The sequence below is a fragment of the Acomys minous genome, assembly GCF_964271855.1.
Source record: "Acomys minous genome assembly, chromosome: 15".
Lineage (NCBI taxonomy): Eukaryota > Metazoa > Chordata > Mammalia > Rodentia > Muridae > Acomys > Acomys minous.
The window spans coordinates 60395271-60422992 of NC_140497.1; the positions used below are offsets into that span (position 1 = coordinate 60395271).

General features: G+C 43.1%; 1 protein-coding gene across 1 annotated transcript; it reads right to left on the bottom strand.

The window, feature by feature from the left end:
* Window positions 1-216: 216 nt before the first annotated feature.
* On the bottom strand, window positions 217-27665 carry PDCL2 (phosducin like 2). The gene is made up of 6 exons (XM_084759349.1): window positions 27522-27665; window positions 19770-19890; window positions 17558-17648; window positions 9665-9808; window positions 6683-6891; window positions 217-654 (listed from the first exon to the last, which is right to left on the bottom strand). The coding sequence occupies exons 1-6, from the start codon at window positions 27525-27527 to the stop codon at window positions 503-505; spliced, it is 723 nt and encodes a 240-aa protein (XP_084615475.1). The 5' UTR covers window positions 27528-27665; the 3' UTR covers window positions 217-502.
* Window positions 27666-27722: the final 57 nt, after the last annotated feature.

The following is a 27722-nucleotide window of genomic DNA, read 5'->3' on the forward strand; positions in this document are numbered from 1 at the left end:
GTGTGCCTGTAGTGCCAGCACTGGGGTCCGGGACAAGGGTTCCTTGCTCATCCAGTCCAGCTTTACTATGAGGGGTCCTTTCTCAGAAATTAAGATGGAGGGCAGGTAAGGAAGACACCCAAAGTCAACCTCTGACCTCCACATGCACATTCACAGGCATGCACACCTATATACACATAGGTGCACACATACAAAATGTATTAACTTTATGAAGTCATATTTATTTCCTTCCATGGGTCTTTCGGGAAGTAATTAGGCTACACAGAGGACTTCAAGCATTTGTTTGTTTTGTGCAACATGAGTCAGAAAAAAGTCACAGAAAAATAAGGAGTAAAAGTTCATATTTGCAATAGACAATATTCTTAAATACCTGAAAAGTTTGAATTGGCATGAAGGCTATAGTTCTTTCATAAAATTAAAGTTATACATTTTACCTTATTATAAAGTCAATAGGAAATAAAGCATTCAGTTCATATACTTGAAAGCTATTTATTAACTAGTTCTACTTGGCATCATTATCGCTGTTGGAGCTATCACTGTCATAAATAGAAATGTTTCTAATTGAAGACACCATCATATCTGCAATGCCTTTTTTGGGGTTTTCTTCCAAGTCAGTCTGTATTGCGCCAACTTCTGATAGTTTCCATTCAAGTTCTATAATAGAGAAAACCCATCATTAAACTGGATAAACATCTTGGGAAACTGGAGATGAATTTCTCATCTACATGAAATAGAAGCTGACTTTGATACAATTAGCGTGAAATTGCGGCTGTCGAGATGGCTCACTGGGTGAAGGTGCTTGCCAGCAAGTGTGACAAACAACCTGAGATTGATCCTTGAGACCCTCATGTGAAGGAAGAAAACTGACTTCTAAATTTTATCCTCTGACTACACGCACACTGACACGCCAACACACACACACACACACACACACACACACACACACACACACGCACAAACATGCACACACACCAGATAAATATTTAAAAATGTGGAATAGAAGATACATTTAAACTGAATGACAAAGTATTATACTATCAGAGTTACATTGGGTAAGGCTATCCATAATGGGGGGAATGGTTAACGTTCATCTTAAAGTGACTGAAAATAGGGCTGTAGAGATGGCTCAGTAGTTAAGAGCCCTAGTTACTCTTCCAGAGGTTCTGAGTTCAATTCCCAGAAACCATATGGTAGCTCACAACCGACTGTAGTGGAATCTGATTGCTTCTTCTGGTGTCCATGAAAACACAGCATTCATATACATAAAATAAAAAACCTTTTTTTTTTTTTAGTGACTGAAAACAAGAAGGTCAAAAGTGTACACTATAAAGTTAATAAGTGGTGGTGAGTCAATGTGGTGGTGGGTCATGCTGTAATCCCAGCATCTAAAAAGTGGAAACAGGAGGATTGCCACAAGTTCCAACCCCCTCGCATAAAAAGAAGAAAAGAAAGAGAAAAGGAAGAAAGAAAAAGTGGAATAAGCTTAAGGAAAAATAAAAATAGGGGATATATAAAGGAGTTTGGTAAGAATAGAAAAGCAAAAGCAATGGAGATGACCATCAGAATCTAAACTGCATTTTTGGAGCAATTAGCAACTGGGTGCTGGAGAAATGCTTATGAGATAAAGGAGAGATCCGGTCACACACAATTTACATGGGTTGTGACCAAACTGACAAGATAGCATCATTGCCTGGGCATCAGATGGGCAAACACAAAGTAAAAATCCTTGCAAAACCAAGATGGGCACAGGAGAGAATAACTAACTGATTCACAAAGATTAAAACTCAATATTTAAGAATCCGGAGGCCTGTTGGGAAGACAGACATACCAACACATCTGAAAAAACAAGACTTAATGGGAGATTTTTTTTGGAAAAAATATAAATGCCAAACTAGATCAATGGACAATAAAAAATTATAAAGTTGATGTCTCTAAATGCCCTATCCCTGCAAATCTATCATTCTGTTACATTTATTAACTAAATTCTGTATAAGCAGAATGTTGTGGGAAAATGTGGTATATTTTAAACAAAACAAAATAGGAACAGTCACTAGAACATCACTTATTTTAAAAATAAAAGATTTATTTTTATTTTATGTGCATTGGTGTTTTTCCTGCATGTATGTCTGTGAAGGTGCCCAATCTCCCAGAATTGGAGCTACAGACAGTTGTGAGCTGCCATTTAGGTCCTGGGAATTGAACCTGGGTCCTCTGGAAGAGCAGCTAGTCCTCTTAACTGCTGAGCCATCCCTCCCCACTAGGATTTCACTATAACAGCTAATCTATAAATATTCTAATAAATACATGATTTTCATAGACTTGATTATATTTAGTTATATTACTATGATGCTATACTAACTACAGTGTTCTATTAATATAAGGATAGACCAAAATAAAACAAAACAAACAAACAAACAAACAAGAACACAGTAGAGATCTCAGAAATAAATTTAAGCATATAAAAGTTATAGCAGAAACAGAAAACACTTCATTCCATGCACCAGGATGGCTATTTTTGAAAACAAAAACTAGCCCGTGTTGATAGGATCAGAGAGAACTTAAGAGCTTTGTGTACTGACTGTGGAGCAGAGTGTAATGTGGTACAGCCAGTATGGAAAACTGTGTCAATTTCTTAAAAAAAAAAAAAGTAGAATGACAGTATGATCTGGAAATTGCAGTTCTGGGTATTGGCAGAAGGATGGAGACAGGAATTGAAGCTGGTGTCTGTCCACTCATTGTCACAGTAGCAGCACTCCTTATAGGAGAGACCTGCCTGCACATCTGTGGATGAATGTGTCGGCCTCAGAAGGGAAGGAAACTGCCAGGCAGGCTGCATGTGCCTATACTTCTGCCACTAGAGATGCTGAAGCAGATGGGTTACAAGGTCAAGGCCAATCTGGGCAAGATCCCATCTCAAAAAGAAATGTGTAGAATAAGTCAAGAAAAGCAAGACTGTGGAAGTTCATATTATACATATTTTGCAGACTAAAAATAAATTTTAAAACAGCAGGAAATGAAATTTCAGTAAATGGCATTGGAGCAACAGAATTAAATTAAAATTAAACCCATCCTTTTTAATACTTCATTACAATGTTATTTAAGACCTAAGCTAAATATAAAACTATTATAAGAATATATAAGTGAGCCAGGTGGTGGTGGCACACACCTTTAATCCCAGCACTTGGGAGGCAGAGGCAGGGGGTTCGCTGTGAGTTCGAGGCCAGCCTGCTCTACAAATGGAGTCCAGGACAGTCAAGGCTACACAGAGAAACCCTGTCTCGAAAACAAACAAACAAACAAACAAATAAACAATATATAAGTGATACCCTTTTCTACCTTGAAAAAATATATACCTATATAATGGTTTTTAAAAGCAAGATAAGTACAATATAAAAAGGTAAATACATTTGACTATGGCAATATAACATTTGCCTGACTATTAAAATAAAGCCAGAACTCAGTATGCACACCTAAACCCTCAGCTATTTGAGAAGCAGAGGAAATATAGTTTATGCCTAAGAATCTGAAGCCAGAGTCTGTATCAAGGATAAAGAAAATGTTGGCCTGAAAGTGGTGGAGAGCTTGGCCTCAATCACATATACCCTGGAAAAAAAATCTGACGCGGTAAGCTACTGAGAACCTGTGAATGGTGCCATAGGGCAGTGGGTGGAACTTCATACACTGCTGTACCTCAACTGAAAAACGGACAAAGCAAATAGAAGAGACCAAATGACCAACATCTACCAAAGACTGCTTAACCCCACTGGCATCCCAAATTTAAATAGTGCCAGGATGTTTTGTAGCAATGGCATTACAGCTCAGAGGTAGAGCTCTTGTCTACTATGCACAAGGCTCCGGGTTCGATCCTCAGTGCTGCCAAAACCAAAAAAGTAACACTGTCCATCCATCGATGTTGGGGGGTGGTCTGATGTATTTTGATACTAATTACTGCTTGCTGTCTCTGTGACCCACCTTTTGATTAATAAAAAGCCATCGTACATGGGCAAGGCAAAGGAGATAGATTGGCCTAGGAGAGAGAGGAATCCTGGGAAGAAGAAAAAAGGCTGGCCATGAGGAAGAAGGAGACGTGAGGAGAGGAGAGGAGAGGAGAGGAAGGCCACCATGGCTTAGCTGGAGGAGAAGCACATGGCCAGCCTGGATGGAGAATGTGGCCCAGATGAAGAACATTAACAAGTAATTGGGATTATGGATGGGAGGTAGCTTGATACATGTTATTAGAAGCAGATGGCATGGGATTGAAGCAGGGATCCCAAGCCTGCCCCACAATGGAAGGTAGTTTAGAGGATTGATATCTGCCCTGCCCCAGGTTAACTAAGGCTATCTTAAAATATAACAAGTGTCTGTGTCTTGATTGATTGCTAGCTGGGCCTACTGATAATACAGATAATTTAAAAACAATAAGTGGCATCCAACGTGGTAGGCATGTCTCCATACTCTTAAAAACCATATTTTGTCATATCTAAAAAGAATCAGCTTGACAAAAATCACACCAGCATAGCAATTCTAAGACCTGATAGAGATATGGGTAAGTGAGAACTCTCCTCCAGGGCTGATGAGAGGAGAAATCAATGCTATCGTTGGTAGAACCTTAGCTCACACTTCCAGTACTGTCCATTACGTCTGCAGTCAGGGGAAAGCAGTGGGTACATACGTGCTCAGCTGGCCTCTCCACTCATACACCGCAGCGCCCGCTGCCTAGGGAATGGCAGCACCCACAGTAGATGGGCCTTCCGCCTCAACATGATAATAGTAATCCCCTCAGAGACATGTGCACCTCTCAGCTGATTCCAGCTTTTATCAAGTTGACAATTGACACCATCACAGACACTTCCCTAGTGGAGTTAAAAAGTTTAAAACCCAAAGAGAGATTTTTCACAGTTGGGCACGAGGGTGGTCACAGAAGACTTGTCATTAGAAAACTGCAATCAGCTCACATTCTCTCAGAGAGTGACAAACACATAAATTAAGGTGTATTTAATGAGAGAAAGAGAAGATTTACAGTTATTAAATAAGATATGAAGGGAAGAAGTTTGAAAAACTATTGTTGAACTTAAAAAGAAAACAAATTCCAGAATGATATACTATCATTTACTGAATAGTCAATTTATAATGTCATCATTCCCAACATTTCTATGTGTGCATATATATGCGTGTGAGCGTGCGTGCTAAAATACATACATGTATATTCACATATACATTATGGCTAGAGTATAAGAAAATGATTCAGTCCCTAAAACAGAAATATAGGATAACTATATGGCCTAGCAATATAATTCTGAGTATGTTGCCCAAGTCATTGGACAGATGGTCCATACAGCCATGTTTGAACAGCATTATAACAGCCAAAAGGTAAGAGCAATGCAAGTATCCATTGATGAAGGATGTATACCTGCCATGTGGCCTATGGAGACACTGGTCAGTGCTAAAATAGGGAAACCATGGCACTTCCTGAAGGGATGCACCTTGAGGGCATCATGTTAAATAATAGCAGGCACAAAGGAGGAAAAACCCAGTATTATCCTATTTGTATGCGTCTAAAATCATCAGCTTCATAAAGACAGAACGTAGACTGGTGGTTTCCAGGGGTGGGAGAAAGGGTTCCTGTTTAATGGGTCTGGAGTTGCATTACACAAGGTGATAAGAGCTGTGGAGATGGATGAAACTTACGGCAACACAATGTGAACATTGGTGTCAGTGACTGGTGGAACCAACGTGATGATGCTAAAGAAAAGAATTCTGCTTCATAAAATAGGATAAAACAGTACGCAGGCCTGGAAGAGTCAAAGGGATGGCTTTAGGGGTGAAAATCATTTTTTTTTAAAGTAAATAATATAAAAACCTGTGCTGTGTGCTCTAGAAAGGAAAATAATAGAAAACCGGTTTTCCACGCCTGTCCCAAAGATGGAGATCCCTAGGGAATTAGCCATCAACAAACAGTGTACCCTGTGAGTGGGTGAAACAGAGAACTCACAGGCCAGAGAGTCCACAGAGACGGGGAAGTCTTAATCAGTCGAGGAGTACATGGTAGGAGAAATGGAAAGGAGACGAGCCTTAGGAGTAGTGTTTGGACCAGGAGGACGAAGGTGGGGAATTTAGGTAAAAAGGAAAGACCAAATGAGGAAGTGGGAGCACAGAGGTCTGTCTGGTCTGTAGTGACAGCCCAGCCCGGCTGACGCCGACCTTACACAGAACTGAGGAGGAGCTGCAGAGGTGGACTGGATTCTAAACTAGGTGACTGACATTTTAAAGGGATTTTAGACAGACGCCATTAAGAATTTTAAGCACAAGGTATTACTATAAGCCTGACAACAGGAAAGCTCATCTGGAGAGATTTAAACATGGAATTGAACAGGGGCTGGGAAAATGAATGGAGCTCAGAAGCCCAGCACCCACAGGGCAGATCATGAGGGCAGGTAACTCCGGTGCCAGGCAATGCAACACCTGGTTTTGGCTTCCGAGGGCACTGGGCATGCACGGGGACACAGGGACACAAACACACACAGGCAAACATTCATAAACACTAAAATAACTTTTAAAATCTTAATAGGAGAAGAAAAACCAGGGGGAAACTTTGTTTCAAAGAAATAAACTTTCATACTTGTTCGTTTAGAGAAGTTTCCACTTGCTAGTTCTGTAAACATTTAAAAAATAACATCATTACCTTCCAGCTTGAGATTTGTCCCTCCACACTCTATAATTCCGATGAATTTGCCTTCTATCTGGCCATTTTTATAAACAAAAATTGTTGGTAAACAGTTGTCATGGTAGTGTTGAATGCAGCTGTTCACGAAAGCTTTAACGAATTTAGTTTCTGGAAACTTCCTTGCTAGGACACTGAGATGCTGATTAACCAACAAGCACATGGGGACACTAAAAGAGAAAATGCACACAGTATACTTCAAACAGTATTGCTCCTCTTAGTTAGTGAAATTAGCGAAACCTCTTGATTGCAACAATAGATCTTCACTTTCTATACTAAAGCATATTCGTACTCTATGCTGCGACCTTCAGCAAAGACGGGCAGTGTTAGCATCCTCTGGGTTTTATTGGAAGTAGCACTATTGCCTGGGAAGGATGCTTAGCACAATGAGAAACTGCTACCTAATTTAGGTAAACTATGTTCCACTTAACATCACTCTAAGCTAGATCCTGTAAAAGGCCATAGGACACCATGGAAAAACAGGACACGTCTAGGGAACCTGCGGCAGTAGTCCTGAGCTGAAATAAAGGGATCCAATTCTTGTGTCACTCAACTTCATTTCATGGGTGCTCATATACGGACTTCCTTATCTCAGGCATTTTTGTTGTTTGGTTTTGATTTTTTGTTTTTGTTTTTCTTTTTCTTTTTCTGAGACAAGGTTTGAGACAGGACAGGCTTGGCTGTCCTGGACTCTCTTTGTAGACCAGGCTGGCCTCGAACTCACAGTGATCCACCTGCCTCTGCCTCCCAAGTGCTGGGATTACAGGTGAGAGCCACCACGCCCACCATCTGAGCCTTCTTTGACGTTCTTGACCCTAACAAATTTCGCACACAGTCTTCCGCATCCTGGATCCCAGTCTCCAGGATTATTTCTCATCTAACAGTTAAAACTGATTGAGAGCAGGAACCCAGCTTTTAGTTCTTCCTACCCCACCCACCCTTCAGCCCACCCCTTCGCTCCTGCTTTAGCAGGTGAGCCCAGGGCCACCCCCCCCCCCCCCCAACCTCCACCTTTGTAGGAACCAGGCCCGACAGGGCTGCCTGCCTGTCTTGCTGTTTCATGTCCTGTTTCTAGCAGCTTCCATGTCTGTGTTTATCTTGGTTAGCTAGTCGTGTTTACTGCTATGAGAATGCGCCCCTCCCTTCCTCGAGACTTGTCCTCCTGTGTGCGATTACCTCTTGAGGGATTTCACCTGGGGGAAGGATTCCTGTTTGGCTGCCTATGAGAAGGCTCTTTGGAACTCTGGGAAGAAGAATAATAAACCACTGCTGCAGTGGTGTGAGCATCACACACCTTTGTCCATAGTCTGGTTTTAGTCTACTTCTCTCTCCTGTGTTTTCACTTTCCCTTCTTCAAAGACTTTTTCCATTTCATGTAAACATATGAAAGTTCATAAATCTTAGGCTTTAAAAAAAAAAAGCAAACCCTTATAACGGCACACCCCTTTCTAATGACCACAGTCTTTCCTGTAGTCACAATTAAGATGAAAAGGCACAGGGGAGGGGAGTCCTCAAAAACCAGCCTCTTGTGTTTCGGTTGCCTCTGCTCTTAGGATGCTCTCTCATTCCTTGGTTTCTGTGATACCACGTTCTACTAACTTCCCTTTAACCTCTCTGACTTATCTCTTCTGTCTCCCAGTTAAATGTAAATTTTGAGGGGTTGCTGATTTTCTTTTTCTTTTTTCTTTCTTTCTTTCTTTCTTTCTTTCTTTCTTTCTTTCTTTTTTTGAGACCAGGCTTCCCTGTGTAGCCTTGGCTGTCCTGGACTCACTCTGTAGTGAGGTTGGCCTCGAACTCACCGAGATCTGACTGTCTCTGCCTCCTGGACGCTAGGATTAAAGGCGTGTGCCACTAGGCCTGGCTATAAATGTTTCTTAAAGCAGCTAATAGATTTCATTTCCCCTTCCCACCCAACCCCATGCCCAAATTAAAAGAAAAAAACTGATATTTTTTTTCAATATTTCTTAAATTGGCTCAGACCAAAAATCTCTCTAGGTGTCTACTCGGTAATGGAGTCACATCAACTCCCTCCTCTTTCACCGCTCTCCACCTTTAGAAGGTCTTCACGATTTGGACACTGCCTTCCTCTCCAGCGCAGGAAGCTGCCTCATACGGTGGTTGCACACTGTATGACCTGACACCCCAAACGCTAGGAGCTTTGTGACGCTTCTGACTTCCGTACTTCTGCTCACATTCCGCTCACATCGCACAGGCTAGGACACTGCATCCAGGCCTGTCTACCTTTCCAACCTAACAACTTTTCCCCCCCTTTTCTAATACCAACACCAAGAATGAGACCTTGCTATGAAGTTATTTCCTCGAGGTTTAAACATTTGCCCTTGGAGGGAAGCCAGGACAGGGAAGGGGGGGGAGGACTTGGGGAGGGAGAAGGGAGACAGGGACATGAGACCATAAGACTCAGGAAGCCAAGGAAACTTAAGAAGTCAGAAACTAGAAATTTACACGCTATTGAGAGCTCACAGGTGCAAGAGTCACACGCCTGCGCAGTTGGTAGGGCGCTTCCCTAACACGCATGGAGTCTTGGGTTTGATCTTCAGCGCGTCATAAAGCACACATGATGGTGCACACTAATCTCAGAATTCATGGGAGTGGAAGGAGGAGTGGGGGTTCAAGGCAATCCTTGGCTGAGTTAGAGGTCAGCTCAGTGGGGCAGGGGGCGGGGCAGAGGGGGGTTGGGGGGAGGTAGATATAGGAGGTTTTAATTACCAGTGATAATTTTTCTTACAAATGTGACATTCTTCAGATGAGAAATGAAAATATTGCAGCATACTTAATCCCTAAAGATAAAAATTCTATACTATATTCACGTGTAATGCGTGTATCTTTTTCTGAAATAGTCCTCGTGGAGGCATCGTAGGCCCTAAAGCTGGGAGCTTTGTTAGAGCATCACGACACCAACATTCCAGCAATTGCAGTAATTACCTCGATCTGTATAGGTGGATTACAACCCACAAGTCTTTTTCCGCATTTGTGACTTCATTCACATACTGATTTCCGGAGATTTCTCTCAATTCCCCAAATTTCTGTTTCTTCTTAAGTGCTTTCCATTCCTGGAGCCGCTTTTCTCTAATTAAAACAAAAATGCTACATAAGTATCATAGTCTCTTGCCTTTGTGTATTTATTCTCTCTCTCCCTCTCTCTCTCTCTTTCTCTCTCTCTCTCTCTGTGTGTGTGTGTGTGTGTGTGTGTGTGTGTGTGTCTGTCTGTCTGTCTGTCTGTCTGTGAGTTTGTGTGTTCCGGGTGTGTGCATGGGCCTGAGGAGGCCAAAGGCCTCTGGTTCCTTGGGTACTGGAGTTACAGGCAATTATGAACAATCTAGGAACTAAGCCCAGGTCCTCTGCAAGATCAGAGAGCACTCTTAACAGCTGAACCAAGGTGTATATTCTTATAGGTCAATCAATATCCAATAAGAATTAAGAGTAACCAATGTGATGCCCGTACACAACACTGAGAATGACCAAATAACCACTAAAAAGCTTATAAAGCCATTTCTCTTTTTGTATGAAAATTGGTACTATGGTATGTATATCATCTATTGACTTTGAAATTATTTTTACTTAAGACTAGGTGTTGTGTAACAATTTCCTCTGAGATTGAAACATTCTTCCCTGCAGTGAAACTCCTTAAGCAGGAAAGGGGGGAAAAACCCTCAAGAACAGCTTCAGGAAGTCCCTGAAATAGACCAGCCACCCTAGGCCCTGCCTGCTAGAGTAAGACTCTCAGACCAGACCAGCTGTCTGGAAGAAACAAAAACAAGTTAGGCTACCTGGAAGAGGTTTGTATCTATTGATCAACATTTGAAAGGTCACTCTCCAACCCACTGAGCTGCCTGAAGGCTGTGCAGTTTGATCCAGGTTTCCTGACCTGCTTTGTGAGCTATCACCAACGATGGGGTGGGCCTTGGTGATGCAATTCTCTTTTGAGGCATTTGTGTTCCTTTAATTAACCCCAATAAAATGCATTGGTTCACCAAACTGGACTTTGGTATCCATACTTTGTTCTCTTGTGGGTTCTCTATCTGGGGTGAGTAGATGGCATTTGTTCCCTGTCTCCAGGAAACGTTTTTTCATGCAACAATACCTACTGTTTAGGTATTTGGTTTTTAAGTATTAGGCCAGCAAATTATTTTTTCTTTCCTTTTTTCCTTCTTTTTTTAAAAAAACAAAATTATTATTTATTTATTTTATTGCATGAGTATTTTGCCTGCATGTATGTCTGTGCACTGCATTCCTGTCTGCAAAGGCCACAAGAGGGTATCAGACTCCCCAGAACTGGAATTTCAAATGGTTGTAACCATCAGGTTGGTGCTAGGAACTGAGCTTGAGTCCTCTGGCAGAACAGTCAGGGCTCGCAACCTCTGAGCCCTCCACTCCCCTGCAAATTCTTGTGTAAAAAAACCAAACCCAAACAAACAAATAACAACAACAACCTTTATCAGGGAATACTCTGAGTCATAGCACTATTGCTGAGTGCTTGCTGCATTGCCAGGCACCACTTTAAGTACATTAGCTAATTTAGTCCTTGCAAAAACGTGATGATGAAGTCAGTATTGTCATTATCCCCAGTTATATGCCTATAAAAACGGCAAGCTGCTATGCAGTCCAAAGCCTCTGCGGCCATCTAGAATCGTCTGTTATTAAGATAAATGCATTCCAGGCAGAGGCAGCAGAGCTTTAAATGTCTGGTCCAGCACTTCATAGTAGCATGAACTCGGGCGACTTATTTAACTTCCCTAGTTTCCACATTCCCTATTTCTTTTTTTTTTTTTTTTAAGATTTATTTATTGTATATGAGTACTTTATCTGCAGAAAAGAGCATCAGATAACATTATAGATGGTTGTGAGCCACTATGTGGTTGCTGGGAATTGAACTCAGGACCTCTGGAAGAGCAGGCGGTGCCCTAACCACTGAGCCATTTCTCCAGCCCCATGTCCCCTATTTCTTTGTGACATAAACCACTAATACCTGGCCACAGAGATTGCTGGGGATTAAGTGGCCCAACAGGTAATCTTCACTGGCAACCTCTGCATAGGCTGGGAGGGGGCAGCATTTCTGGAAGGTTCGGTTAAGGAGGGGACATGAACCCTGAGTGGCTGGCGCTGTTCCATTGGCTGGGGTTCTGGGCTGCCTTAAAAGGACTCAGAGCTGAGCTTCAGTGATCATCTCTATGTGCTCGTCCTGGAGTTCCCGCTGCCATGGCCTCCCCACCAAGATGGACGCTGCTGTCAATGAGCCAAAATAAGCCTTTTTTTTTTTCCTTAGGCGGTGTTTGTCAGGCATAGTACCACAGCAGTAAGAAACATGATGCATTAGTTTTTCAGCAAGATGTGTGGCACACGGGAGAATTTGGTAAACTTTTATTCATTATTTATTCACCTATATAGAATGTTAAACCTTGGTTAGTAACTCAAATTTGCACACGTTGATGATTAAGCCATGCTTGGATTTATTAAGAAACCTCAAGTAGTTTACAACACACCTGAAAGTTCCTGTACGGAAGTTTTCTAGGGTGAGTGGAGTGTGATTTATCCTGTGCTCCTCTCCCTTTAAAGGCTCCCCAGTTGCTGCTGCTGCTGCTGCTTCTTCTTCTTCTTCTTCTTCTTCTTCTTCTTCTTCTTCTTCTTCTTCTTCTTCTTCTTCTTCTTCTTCTTCTTCAATTTAATGAATTTATTCAGATTACATCTCTATTGTTATCCTAGTTGCTTCTTAAATGGCCCTTTTAACAATTCTTAGCCCCCAGAACTGCCTGACTCTATGACCTCCGAGGCTGGTTGCCTCTTGGACTTCTGGGAACAGGAGGGGACATTTAAAAGCCAGCAGGGACTGACCGAGATGGAACAGAGCGAGAAGAGAAGGCAGTGGGTGCAGAGCTGGGCTTGCAGAGTGGGAAGCGCGGTTGCAGAGCACACTATGAGGAGAAAGCTGAGCCAGGGCAGGCCATGCTGGGCGGACAGGCTAGAGCAGTTGTTACAGTGTGGAGCTGCTCGTACTGGGAGAAGGGACCGTGTCAAGCAGACTGCTCTGGAACTGAAGGGAGGAACGGCTGGGAGAAATGGTTAAAGAGGCTGGTCTAGAAGCTAGGACGCATAAACGTTGGAAAAGAAATTAGATTCAGTGATCTCTCCCGCCCCCCTTTTTTGTTGTTTCTCTTCTATCTTGTGTTAGGAGGTGAAACCAGGGTGGGGTGGGGTACAAAGGATGAGAAAAAGAAGAAGAAGCCCCAAAGTAGAAAAGAACAGCTGCAGGCACTTGCTTGTGTGTCTCTGTATTTAACTCCATCTTTTTATAATCTGTATTATTTTACAACTCATCACATTTTACCATATGTATATATGTGTGCACGCATGCAGGCCCAACTGGGTGTGCACATATATGCCACTGCGCACATGTGGAGATCAGAGTGCATCTTGCAGGAGTTGCTTCTCTCCTTCCAGCAGGTGAGTTCCAAGGAATGAAATTGGGTTACGGGGCTTGGCAGCAAGCACCTCTACCCAGTGAGCCGTTTCACTGCCCTCATTTTCTGCGTTCTTGATGACCTGGCATCTAGAACCTTGCTAATCCTTTAGGGAATACTCATTGCAGAACTAGCCAGACAACACGTTCTTCAAACGCAAGCCAGCCAGCTCTGAAAGCACACCCTCCGCGGCTCTTTATTCTCCCCTTCTCCCTCTCCCTCTCCCCCTCTCCTCCTGTCCCCCTCTCCTCCTGTCCCCCTCTCCTGACCCTCTCTCCCTCTTCTCCCTCTCCCTTCCCCTCATTGCTATCCCCTTCTCTCTCTCTCTCTCTCTCTCTCTCTCTCTCTCTCTCTCTCTCTCTCTCTCTCTCCCTCTCTCTCTCTCTCTCCCTCTCCCTCTGACTTCTGTCAAAACACTGGGCTCAGGTAATCCTCCCATTTTAGCCTCCCAGCTGTTTGGGACGTTGGGCATGCACCACCATGCCTGCTTTCAATCACCTCCCCGCTCCCTGCTGGTTTTTTTTTTTAATGCGGCTCCCTGCCCTAGTCATCCAGAACCTGCTACCAGATGACTAACAGACCTTGCCCAGAGCCCACCTATGCCAGTCCTTTCCCACAGAACCCACTACAAAGTCCTCTTGCTGCGTTTGATTCTCAACCTGTTCAGGTATGACCCCTCTGTGGCCCCATGTGCCACAGTGCACCCCTGACCACACTTGTGTTAAAAAAGCAAACAAAAACTCTTGCTCATGCTTTAGAACTCACTGGCCTCACTTCCCAGGTCAGAAGCATGCCAGATGAAAACTCACTTTCTGTAACGATGGAGCCTGGAGCCGAACACAGTGAACCCCAAAGAGAATAATGACGCAGAGCTGGGATGCTGCGAGGCACCTTCTTATTGGTGCAACCATCGCCTTCTCCTCCCCCTCACTTCCCTCACCTTCTCACTGGAAAAGTTAGCACATGGCCGTCAGTCCTGCCGTCAGAAAGACTGCTCAGCGGCCTGCATTTTTCACTTAACGATCAAATCAACTGTGGTTTGCACACGTAGACAGAAAGCCCTCTAGCTCTTTTAAACACAAAGGAACTCAATCTGGGAAATTAAGCGCTTTGCAAACTTGCTGGAAAGGCGGGAGGAGTGAGCTCTAGGCTGGGCAACCAGGAATGACTCCCAGAACAACATGGCAAAACTGGTCTGCCAAGGCTTTCTTTGCCGCAATCCAGAAACTGGGGAATCTAGATTCCAATTGTTGGCCCAGATATCAAATTACTCTAAGACTCAGAGAGGCACAATGACAATTGCTGGCACGCGGAGCCAGGCTCCCTAGCAACAATCTCAGGGGGAGAAACTGCTGCCAGAGCAATGGCTCCAGAATTATGACGTAAATTCTAGGTTGAGACCACTTCAATGGATGCTTTAGACTTTTTTCCCTTTATTTTCCCCACTGCTTTCTCCATTTAATTTAGTGCTGAACTCAAATATCCTGTGGGTGTGTTAGCAGAAGCTGAAACACATTTGGGATCCTTGCTGCAGGACACTCTTCCAGCTCCTGTGCTACTGTCACACGCATCAAGAGAAAAAGGAACATATGTCAAAGAGGATAGTTTAGGGTAATTGTCAAAAAATATACTATAGATATGTTAATTGCCACATTTATACTTTTCTTCTTCCTTGTAGCTACAAGGCGTCTGATGTAATTCACTTGATGCTTCATAGCTGGTTACCTACCCAGTGGCATTTTTGTCTCTAATTTCTTTCTTTTCTTTTTCTTTTTGGTTTTCTGAGACAGGGTTTCTGTGTGTAGCCTTAGCTGTCCTCCACTCACTCTGTAGACCAGGCTGGCCTCAAACTCATAAGAGATCCGGCTGCCTCTGCCTCTCAAGTGCTGGGATTAAAGGTGTGTGCCACCAAAGTCCAGCATTTTTTAATCTCTAATTTCTTGAGTAAGATATTTGTCATTTCTTTATCGTACACTTAGGCTTGGTTAGAACCCAAGTATCATTGTAGATTCCTCTTCTGCGGCTTGCAGAAAGACTACGCTTCCTTGTAAGACTAGACTGTAACCAATGAGAAAAGAGTGTGAATGCTGTGTCTCTCTCTGGAACTTAGTCCTCTATTACAATAAATTGTATCAGTTCAGCCTAGGAAGCCAATAACTGACACAGAGTCTGAAACATCCTTTAAAGCTGCCAGCACTATGCCAGGCAGAATCTAAACAGACTCTAATCTACTCATAAACTAACATAAACTACTCTAAACCTCGTAACGGACATATATCCCAAGCACTTGCCAATCTGATCCTCAGACGCTTCTTCCTCCTTCCCTGTCAACTGTCAACCTTCTTCTTTCTCCCTCTCAATCATCAATACTTGGTTCTGCCCCCTTTCCAGGAAGTCCTGCCTTCCACTTCCTGTCCTTCTGCCCAGCTGACTGGCCAAACAGCATTTTATTGATAGTTGTTATATCCACCCAGACATTCCTCCACAGTCCTCAGGTGTCCTGTGCGTCTTCCACACAGATCCCTGACTCACACAAAACACACTCCAGAATTCTAAAGTTATGTAGGTCTAGTGAAAAGTGCCCAGGCCACAGTCAGTGCCTAGGAAAGAGCTGCTTAAGAAAGGGGCAGCAGATGGATCAAAAAGTTAAGGAACTTCCCAGCACTCCTTTATTCACTTAGGAGGAAGAGGCAGGTGGATCACTGAGTTCAAGGCCAGCCTGGTCTACAAAAGGAGTTCCAGGACAGCCAGGGCTACATGGGCAAACCCTGTCTTGAAAACCAAACCAAACCAAACCAAAAAAGTTAATAAATCATCACCACAATACAATTGAAAGCATTTTTAAAGGATTTTATTTATTTACATTTATATATGAGTGTTCTAGCTGCACGTGCACCTGCCTGCCAGAGACAGCATCAGATTAGGCATCAGATTCCAGAGTGTATGGTTGTGAGCTACCATGTGGCTGCTGGGAATTGAACTCAGGACCTCTGGAAGAGCAGACAGTGCTCTAATCCACTGAGCCATCTCTCCAGCGTCCTTGAAAACATCTTTTAAATGACTTTCATTTTATTTATGTGTATGGGTATTCTGCCTACATGTATATCTGTGTACCACTATGTGCCTGGTGCCCATGGAAGACAGAAGAAGGCATCCGATCGATCCCTTGAAACTGGAGATGGCGGTGAGCCTCCATGTGCATGCTATGAAACCAGGCCCTGGGAGATCACCCAGTGTTCTAAACCACTGAGCCTCCTCTCCAGTCCCAATTAACTTTTTGATGACCACAAATAAATCCTGTATCCACTATGATCACCTCCTATTTGTTCATTTCAATATCTTGTATCTAATAATTTTCTTTCTATTTATAGAGCCTTTTTCTGACTTGTTCTTTCTCTTATGAGATTTTTCAAAGTTCATCTATTTGGTAGTTATTATGGCTACCATGCCCAAGGCAACTGATTAGAGGAAGAGTTTACTTGGGCCTACGGTCGGGAGGGTTAAGAGTCCATCATGGTGGGAAGGGTGCTGGCATGGAGGCATAGCAGCCAAAGGCCAGAGCAGGAAGCTGAGCGACCACCCCCTCACCTGCAAGCACCAAGGCAGAGAGAGCAAACTGGAAGCAGGGCAAGGCCATGGACTCTCCTTGGCCACCCCCTCCACCTCCCTCCACCACCCACCCCCACTTCCCACCCCTCCCCCACCCAGCCACCCCCTCCTGTGACACAGTTCTCCACCGAGGCTGCACTACTTCCCCATACAGCATCACTAAACAGAGACCAAATGTCCAAATATCTGAGCCCTTGAGAAAAAATTTCTGCATGTTTCATATTACAAGGGCTGCAGGTAACAACCCTCCAGGGAATTCAAGAAAATTTACTAAGATGGAAAACACTACGGAGGGTGTCACAAATTCAAGCAACCAAAAGAAAGACTCAGAAAGGCAAAAGGTAGGACTGTTGCTATTATTGATCCAGAAACAGATTTAAAAGACAAATGAAGAAGAAAGAACACAGCCTAAGGAGCCTGCGGGCCACTGTCCAGCACGTCAGGGTACTACTGTGGGAGTCCCTGAAGGCAGAAGACACAGAGAAAACACTCAGAACATTTTCAGAATTACTGGCTGATTGATTCTAAAATGTGATTAAAGACACAAGTTTAAAATCCAATACATTAGATTCATTTCAAGTAGGATAAACCCAAAGATGCCCATGTGGTGGCTAGGCAGAGTCACACTATCACAGCAAAGGCAGAATCGTGAAAACAGCAAGAAAAAAGCAAGTTATGGCATCATATAGATTCTTAATAAGACTATCGGCCAGTTTCTCATGTAAAATGCCACAGAAAGACAATACTGTACCTATATATCTCTATGGCTTTTATGTCTTCTTCGTCAAATTCATCTTCAGCTTCTTTGAGCTGTGCAAGTGTCATCTTTTCATATGGTTTCACTAAAACATAAATTTTAGGTAATCAAATTGTCCAAACATTATTTTTACTTTATAATTAACATTTAGAAAACCAACGAAATAAACAAAAACCCAAAACCCACAACCCTAACAGCTTAGGTGATGGAGATGAACAGACTCTTTAACAAACCTGCAATAACCAGCCAAAACATGGGTTGCATATTACATAAGCTGTAATTAATATTAGCATTTTTGATCCCCGCAAAGTTCACAGAACTGACAGGAAACTTTCGAGAGTAGATGGGAAAATCAATTAGATCCCACAAGTTTAGGTTTCCCCCCAAAATCTGGAACTATTGAGTAAGATACTAACTATATAGGCTGGGCAGTGGTAGCGCACTCCTTTAATCCCAGCACTCGGGAGGCAGAGGCAGGCAGATTTCTATGAGTTCAAGGCCAGCCTGGTCTACAGAGAGAGCTCCAGGATAGCCAAGGCTACACAGAGAAACATTGTCTCAGGAAACCAACCCCCCCAAAAGGTAATCTCAAAGTAGGGTGACATTATAGAAAAATATCTACATATTCTTATATGGGTCTTGTAGTGGATATAAACATGTTTTTGTTTTTATTCTAAATGTGGGATGTGAAACAGACTTGTGTGAGGATGTGCCATGTTTGCCCACTGGAAACAGACTTGTGGGAGTACACCTGGTGTTTGTCCACTAGAAGAGGAACTGCCTATTATGGGGGCATGGTCTTTGCCAGCTGATAAACATCATAGCACACATTCTGAGAGGATATATATGCCCCAAACCAGAGTCTTGGCTTTTTGGTTTTGGCATGGTTTGGCTATTTATTGCTCTACTTTGAGATACTCCTAGAAAGAAATGCTCCAGACAACTCTTTGAGGCTCTGAGTTCCAGCTGCTGTGGTTGCAGTCAATTGTTGCTAAATTGCTGGTTTGCTATTTAACCAGTCTGCTGGACTCCTGGCAACGTAGAGTGGGATCGATCCAAGTAACTGAGTCTAAAAGGCTCTACTTCAGGCCCCATTAGCCTCTTTTCTCTCCTATCTAGGGTAGGTGGGTTAGAATGGAGGTATTAAAGAACCCCAAATAAAATAAGGTTGTAAAAGTTCAAAGCCTACACCAAATGCTCAGCCCTAAGAACATACATACAAGTAAGTAATAGTATAGAGACTGAACAAGCTATATTAGGAATATATGTGTATACACATATATGCGTGCAATAACAATATGCTTTTAAAAAGAGGCCATAAATGTGAGAGAGAGCAGATGGTGAGGTTCTCATCCTGTGAGACCTTACCCAGGGATCCTGGTTTTAAAGAGACCTTTGTGGACTCTGGCACTACCTAGGAATGGTGCTCCAGAAAAGCTGCTGTTGGGCCAGGATCCATACTCTGAATAGTTAGTCAGTTGAGGCATCCCCGTGGCAAAAGAAACTTTTGTGATGGTGTACTTGTTAAGAGTCCTTCCTGTGTGTGTGTGAATAACACACACATAACACACAGGTGCTTTGGCACTCTGGTGCTGAAATGCACCAAGCATTCAATGTCATGGCTGCAGCTGAGCCGCTGGAATCCAGAACTTTGACGTGTTCTCTGGAGTGTTTCTCTCTAGGAGCATCTCGAAGCAGAGCAATGAACAGCCAAATGACAGGAAGCGATGCCAAAAACAAAAAGCCTAGCCTCAGAGAATATATATATATGTATATATGTATATGTATATATATATACACATACACACACACACAGTCAGAGTCTGTACTAGGATGTTTATCAGTGGGCAAAGACCATGCCCCTGCAAGAGGCTGTTCCTTTTCTAGTACACAAACACCACGTCCTCTCACAAGTCTGTTTCCAGTGGACAAACACTGCACACCCTCACACAAGTCTGTTTCACATCCCACACTTGGGATAAAAAAAAAATGTTTAGATCCACTTCAAGGCCTTATAGTTTATGTTAGCTGACATGTGCCTTTCAACATACAAATCAGCCATTTGAGGTGGCAGTCTCCTAACTTTGAGAAGATCATCAGTGTTTATAGTAAATGGTGTCTAATTCCCTCTCCTCCGTTCACGGAACACATTTTGCTCCCCTCATTGCACTGTCCCCTTCATGCAGCCACCAAATGCTCGCCGTACCCATTGCCTCCTCCTGTAAGCGTAACACCATCTCTTCAATTTCATCTTTCGGTTCTTCTTTTGGAGGAAGAATACCAAAATCTCTTAAAATTTCATTCCATTCTGTATCTTCATTTGGATCCTACACAAAAAGAAAGAGGCCGTTAGCCTAGTTGGGCACTGTGAACTGTGCTGATAAAACTGACGGGAGGCCGCACGTCCACATCCACAAAGCTGTTCCCGGACTCTACAGCCGAGGTTTGGAGAACAGACCTACTTCTCCCAACAAGAATGGGACTGCACGCTTGGATTAGCAGGACGTGTCAATCCTCAGCTAAAGGCACTGGTCACACCAGCCTGGTGACCTGAGTCACGATCCAGATCCTGTGGGATAGTGTCTTTTAACAATTCTAGAAAACTTCTCTCCAAATATTCCTCAACCTCTTTGTAATATTTCCCTATTCCTATTTTATTGACCCTATTTTAAAAAACCCTCATTCATAGATATTTTGAATTTTCACATGCTCTACTTTTTTTTTAATGAGTTTTGTTCTTTTAGTGCAAAAATGTTTTATTTCAATGTCAAAAACAATATGTTTTTCTGACATGCTAGAAATGATTTATTAACTAGCAGCTTAAAATGTCAGAAACTGTGGCTAGAGAGACAACTTAGTATCTAAGAGCACTGTGCTCTTGCAGAGGACCTAGGTTAGGTTTCCAGCACTCACATGGTGGCTCACAATCATCCCTATTCCAATTGTGGGGGATCCAACATCATCGACTGACCTCCGAGGGCACTGGCATACACACAGTGCAGGTGCTGACATGTCTGCTGTGCTAGTCAGGCCTCTGTTGCTCTGGGAAACATGACAATCACTTGCAACTTGGGAAAGAAAGGGTTTATTTCAGCTTACAGCTTACAATCCTATGTGAACTGGGACTTAGTGACTCTGCAGTGTGTGCATTTCTTTTTCTCCTTGGCTTATGGAATTTTACATTTAAAGCTTTTCAGACATTAAAAATGTAGAGAATGACATACATCAAGGTCCTATCATCTTTCTTCAATTTCATAGTTTTTGAAGAAAATAATGACCTTGAACAATGGCTTTGCCCACAATACGCATATCACTGTCTCTCTAGGAGAAAACACTCTAAGTAATATTTGATGGGCATCAGTGCCCTGTTTTCAATGACTATGGTGTTGGGGTCTGTGACAGAAGAGTGGCAAGCCAGCATCTGGGTGGCATGCAGGTTTCGACCCAGCAGGGTACAACCTGGCTAGAGCTGTGGGCCTGAGCAGTGTGCAAAAGTGATTTTATTTTTTGGCTTCAAGATTTATTTATTATTTGTGTATTGTGCATGCGTGTGCACCTGTGTGAATCTATGTGCACCATATGCATGCAGTGTCCACAGAGGCAGAAAGCATTAGATTTCCTGAAGTCACATGTGGCTGTGAGCATCCTGATATGTGTGCTGGGAACCAAACCAGGTTCTGTGGAAGAGCTGTAAGTGTTCTTAACCACTGGGCCACCTCTCCAGCCCCTTATTATTATTTTATTTCTTAACTGAAAATAGCCTTTTTTCATACAATATATTCTGATCATTATTTCCTCTCCCTCAAATCCTCCCAGATTCTTCCAACCCATCCAACTTTAGAAAACAGGCAAAAACAAAACCAGAATAATAAAAAAGAAAAAAAAACATGATAAACACAAACGCAGGGACACATACACAAAACAAACTCCATAATAACACAAAGTCAAGAACCATAATATATAAGCAAGAGGGCAATAGCTTTTTTTTTTAAGCCCCCAAACAGCAGTATGGAAGAAAATCATCTCCAAACATTCCACTGAGTTTGCTTGGCATTTGCCCTCTACAGCTGGGCATGGGCCCGCCCTTAAGTATGTCTTACATACCCATTGAGAAAACTAATTTTTTTCTTTGCTAGTAGCTGTCAACTAGAAACAGCTTCTTGCTTAGGGATGCGCCTACCCACTTGCCCTTCCCCTTCTCAGTGCTGGGAGCCCTTCTGGCTGGACTTGTGTAGGCCAGGTGCCTGCTGCCACACTGTGAGATCACATGTGCATCAGTCCTGCTGCATCTGGAAGACGCTGTTTCCTTGGTATCTTCCATCCTCTCTGGCTTTTATAATCTTTCTGTCTCCTTTTCCCAGAGCTCTAAAGGGAAGGATTTGATGAAGACATCCCTGTAAAAGTAGCTTTTACTTGCCTGATTTAATTGTCGTCTTGGAGGCTTATTGCTAACTTAGGCCTAGCCGTGGAAGCTTCTAGCATCTGTACAATCTAATCTAGGCCTACAATGCTTTCAGCCTCTGAGACTTATTGCTGAATTAGCTCACCCTTTCTAGTTCTTGCTGGCTGGTTCAACTCAGCTGTTCTGGATCAAACTCCTCTCCACACTGACTGATTCAATCTGGCTTTTCTCAGCTTCTGACTGAATTGTTCTGCTTGACTGAATAACTCTAGCCATCTGTTCTAATCTTCTGGCTCCTTCTCATTCTCTGGCTCACTCTGTCTTCACCTGTGGCTAGTTTGTTCTCACTTCAACCTCGTTCTGTAAAACTCTCCTAGTTTAAAAAAAAAAAAGCTCCCTCTGAATTCCACGGATGAAACTGCCACAAACTCACCTCCACTGCACAGCACTGCCTCAAAACCCATTGATTCAACTGAACTGTCTGAACAGAACTGAAAAGCATTCAGAGATCTGCCAGCATCTGTCTCCTGAGTGCTAAGATTAAAGGCATGTACCACCACACCTAGGCCTACGTTTTGCTAACTTGTTGTATACCAGGCTGGCCTTGAACTCAGAGATCTGCTTGCCTCTGTCTCCTGAGATGAAAGGTGTCATCTGTATTCCAGCGGGATCACACAGACCTAGAAGGTCCTTGGATGTGATCTCTGGCCAGAGCAGCCATGGTCTGAATTTAAATTCCTTTACACATCCCATTTATGAGTGTTCCAACGTTTCTCTCTCCCTGCACACTGTCTAGCTGTGGGTCTCTATACTTTTTTCCATCTACTGAAGGAGGAAGTTTCTCTGATGATGGCTGAGCAAGACACTGATCTATGACTGTAGCAGAATGGCAGAATAGTACTTTGTTTTCCCCTAAGCCCATGGCTTATCTAGTTTCAGGGTTTTGGCAACCTTTTTTTTTTTTAACATATGAAGTCCCACTCTGTCACCTAAGCTGGCTTACAAGCCACCATGCCCAAATATCAATTGTTTTTTACCTTGTAAAAATGCATAATATAAGGATGACCATTTTCGGCCTTTATAGACACATGGTACAGCATAAGAAGAACAGCCACATCGTGTGCATCGCCGCACCATCCTCGCAGGACTTTCCAACTTGCCTGTGCTTTCTGAGTCTACCCTTGAGATCCCACGTACTTTTTTGGTTTTGGGTTTTGGTGTTTTTCAAGACAAGGTTTCTCTGTGTAGCCTTGGCTGTCCTGGACTCACTTTGTAGAACAGGCCGGCCTCGAACTCACAGAGATCCACCTGCCTCTGCCTTCCTGAGTGTCAGGATTACAGGTGTGTGCCACTGTGCCTGGCTAAGGTGGGCTTTTCAATGCTTGCAAAACTAATGCTAGAATTTGACCAAACCCAAACCAAACCAAAACAAACAAAAATACCACCAAAAACAAAACAAACAAAAAACCCAAACCACTGAATCTATAGATTGCTGTCAATAGTTTTGAGTTTTGACATTAGTGATAGAACAAGGATCCTTGTAATTGGATTACTCAAGAAGATAACATGTTAGGAATGAAAAGGGGGCACCCGAGAGCCCAGGAGAAAGATATCTCCCCAGAGAACAACCATGGTAGCTCAGACACACCACAGGATCTAATGTGGATACATATTTCACAGCTTTTTTTTTTTTTAAAGATTTTATTTATTATGTATACAGTGCTCTGCCTGCATGTACACCTGAAGGCCAGAAGAGGGCATCAGATCTCATTATAGATGGTTGTGAGCCACCATGTGGTTGCTGGGAATTGAACTCAGGACCTTTGGAAGAACAGACAGTGCTCTTAACCTCTGAGCCATCTCTCCAGCCCCTATTTCGTAGCTTTTATATCAACTGTAGCATTGCTATGGGCTGGGCCGAGGTAAATTGTGAATCTATATCACTTCAGTTTTATTTCAAGTTATTAATAAACTCATTAGCCTAATTAAACTGATGTTATACCTTTTCTCTTAACGGAGGCAAGCATTCATCTTCAAAGCCATGCCTCACAGGCAGGTAACAGTCAGTGTGCCCATCCACACACGTGGGTGTGTTTTCACTTTTTATGTCTTGTTGCCAGAGTTGCTTTATAGTTTTGTTCACATAAGTCTTCAGTCTCATTAGCTTATTCCTTTATATTATGTTCTTTCTGGTATTATGATAAACGGGCATTTTTTATTGTAGTATGTAGAAGTACCTTTGTAAAAGTTTTATGGTCTTCCTTCAAGTGCTTCCTATAGGCATTTTTGGAGTACAGTAAGCACAACTGGCCCGCAGCTGGCTTCTGTCCACTCCAACACTGGAAACTCCTCAAGTCATTGCTTCACGGCCTTGTGACTGTGCAGCCTGTTCTTTATACGCTCTATACCTTTGTCTGCGTTCCCCTTGCTCTCTTTGAAGTTTTATTGGTGAGAATTCGGGAAAATTGGTTGTAAATCCACGGGAAAGCTGCCATGAGCCAAGCCCACCTGAGGGGCAGGTTTGATCCCTGACCACTAAGCTCCAGGACAACCTCCTTTGAGTTCCCCCCGTGGCGTTCTGCTTCATCCTCTGGTTGTCTCCTGTCCTTGGATACATCATAGCCTTCAGTTCTCACTCACTCTGCAAATGGTACCCGAGACCAAAATGCAATTGTGAAAAAGTTTTTATGCTTACAAAACAGGTGGGGGTGGGGGTGGGGACAAACTTCTGGGCCACAGCGCAGTAAAACAGAAATTTGCTAAGATGTATGTCACAGTGAGAAAAATCTCAAAGGGTGGTCTGAAACCCAAGTTCACTACTATCTTCACTGAAACAAAGAAGTCAGTGAGGCAAATTCTGGCGTGAGGCAGGGAAGTAGGAGGAGCTTATTTACACCTGCCTAAGTTGGCACCCTCTTTACAGATAACACCCCATCATCATGACTTCAAGTCAGCTTTCTGGTATACACACCACACACACACACACACACACACACACACACACACACACAGAGAGAGAGAGAGAGAGAGAGAGAGAGAGAGAGAGAGAGAGAGAGAAATATCACAGATACCTCTTCAAAAGGACGATTTCTTTATGTTCAGAGTTTCTCATGTGTCACCAGCTTAAAATAATTCTTATGCTGGAGAGGTTTGGGGTGACAGTGTCTGGTCTCCTGCCTATTCTAAGGTCCCAGGCACCTTAAAATTCTACTGGTTTTGATTTCTCATTGATTTTGATGTAATTTTTTTTCTTTCTATCATGTCACCTCTGACACTTTTAGGGGCTCCCTCTGATTCTCTTAGAAGACTTCCTAGAAGCTTCTCCTATAGTTCCTAGTCTAGGCATTTTTATTTTTATTCAGTATATTAATCTGGCCAAGTGTCATCAGTGTGTGTGTGTGTGTGTGTTTATTGTATGTGCCATGACCTACATGTGGAAGTGAGAGGGCATTCTCTTTACCTGGGTCCCAGGGATTAAACTCAGGCCACAAGACTTGCACCACTGGAGGCAAGTAGCAGGCACCTTTACCCACTGAACCATTGCACCAGCTCCTACCACTGTCTATTAAGAAGTCTTTCTTCATTTCACACTCACCTGGCACATTCTTTCCTTCAGCATCGCTAAACTTCTTAAAAGAGATGACCGAAAAGAATTAGACCATAGCCACTTCTACCCATCACAAGAGGCCATCTTGGCTGTTGCATCTGATACGGTATGGTTAATGTAAAAGAACGGCCCTCGTGCATTGGACTGAATTTGACTTGGGTATGTCTTGATAAAGCAGTCTTCAAGAAAGTCATGATAATATGTTCTTACGGATTTATTCAAACTTCTCAATAGCTCTTATTTAACTTTTTTTGTTCTATTTTGTGTTTTTGTTTTTTCCGAGACAGGGTTTCTCTGTGTAGCCTTGGCTATCCTGGACTTGCTTTGTAGATCAGGCTGACCTCGCACTCACAGCGATCCACCTGCCTCTGTCTTCCTGAGGGCTGGGATTAGAGGCGTGCGCCAACTCGTCCAGCCAATGTGACTTAATATAACAGTGGTTGACTGTGCCCTTCCCTTTAGCTTTCGGAGTTATTCATGAGATGTTATCTAACAGAAATAGGGACTATAATCTATCTTCACAAATGGGCAATAGTATTTTTCCCATGCTGCAGTTATCTTTATTAGTCTCTCATATATGCTCTTATAGAACAGGCCCATGTTTAAAACACTAAGAAGTAGCTGTTGAATAAATTAACAAAAATGATAATAAGGGCAAAGAGGTGAATACACGGTTGCTTCCTGTTGGTTTCACTTCAGCGGAATTCCTGAAAAGCAAATGCAAAGCAGGACAGACTGCACTGCCAAGCTAACCGTACAAATGTACTTGCTAACAACTGTCTAATGGGAAAGAACTCGATTACATGTGAATTGTGTTTAAAGTAGCTTAATAACTGTATGGTCTACACAGCCATTCAAAGTATGTAAACCACCCAAACCCAAAGCACTTCAGTAGGGAGCAAGGAAGAGAAAACTATTTCTTATGTCAGAAAGTGAGGATTTTACTCTGAGAAAAGGAGGAAGGGAGGGAGGGAGGAAGGGAGGGAGGGAGAATGGGATGGAGAGACCAGGGGAGGAGAAATGGAAACTTCATGATAAAGAACACACAGGCCTGGAGAGATGGCTCAGTGGTTCAGAGCACTGGCTGCTTTTGAGAGAGCTTGGGTTCAATTCCCAGCACCCACATGCTGACTCACAACGATCTGTAACTCCAGTTCCAGGGGATCCAACACCCTCTTCAAAACTCCATGGGCATCTCCTGGTGCACAGACATACATGCAAGCAAAACACTCATATAACTAAAAAAAATAAAATAAAATAAAGAACTCATGAATAAAAATCACCCTGAGAAATTACCCAGACCAAATCTTGAAATGTATGGCTGTAATTTAACTTTAAAAAAAAAAAGGTTTAAGTGTGTGTGTGTGTGTGTGTGTGTGTGTGTGTGTGTGAGAGAGAGAGAGAGAGAGAGAGAGAGAGAGAGAGAGAGAGAGAGAGACAGAGACAGAGACAGAGACAGAGACAGAGACAGAGACAGAGACAGAGACAGAGACAGAGACAGAGACAGAGACAGGAAAACCTGCAGGAGTTGCTTCTCACTTTCCATCATATAGGTCCCATGAGTCAAACTCAGGTTATCAGGCATGGCTGCAAGCACCTTAACCCACTGAGCCATCTCACAGGCCAATGGATACCCTCTTTCACCTCCTTTTCAAAGGATGTAAATGAGAGAGGACAGTTAAATTGAATCCACTTGGGCCAATACCACTTCTTTCTTAATTCAAAAATAGTACAGCAATTGAATTTCCAGGAACCAGGGGTAAAAGGCAATCCTGAACAACTGACTTTCTCCTCCAGTCTCACATGAGACTCGTGACCGTAGAAAAATGGCAGTCTCTCAAAACTAGACGCAGATGCACCAAAGAGCATTTACCAGTAACAAATGTTAGAACCGAACCCTGTGAACGACACACACCACACCATTAACACCCCACCATCCCGACCCTCACCTGCATGGTGTTCTCTTGTGCCCCTTACTAGGGGTCAAGGCCCCAAACTTCCTCCAGGCTGGCAGAGGGAGCCAGCCAGCTCTGGCTAGCGATTTCTAACGCTCCAGGGGCGGGCCAAGGGCGAACAGGGCCTTCTGCGCATGTGCAACGGTAGCTCAGTTGCCAGGCAACACAGAGGCCTAGTTCTTGGATATGTTGGTC

Coding starts and splice junctions, on each gene's coding strand:
- PDCL2 (XM_084759349.1), bottom strand. Junction 17,649..19,769: donor CTTACAGGAGGAGGCAATGG/GTACGGCGAGCA, acceptor TTTATGTTTTAG/TGAAACCATATGAAAAGATG. Junction 655..6,682: donor GACAAATCTCAAGCTGGAAG/GTAATGATGTTA, acceptor TCTCTATTATAG/AACTTGAATGGAAACTATCA.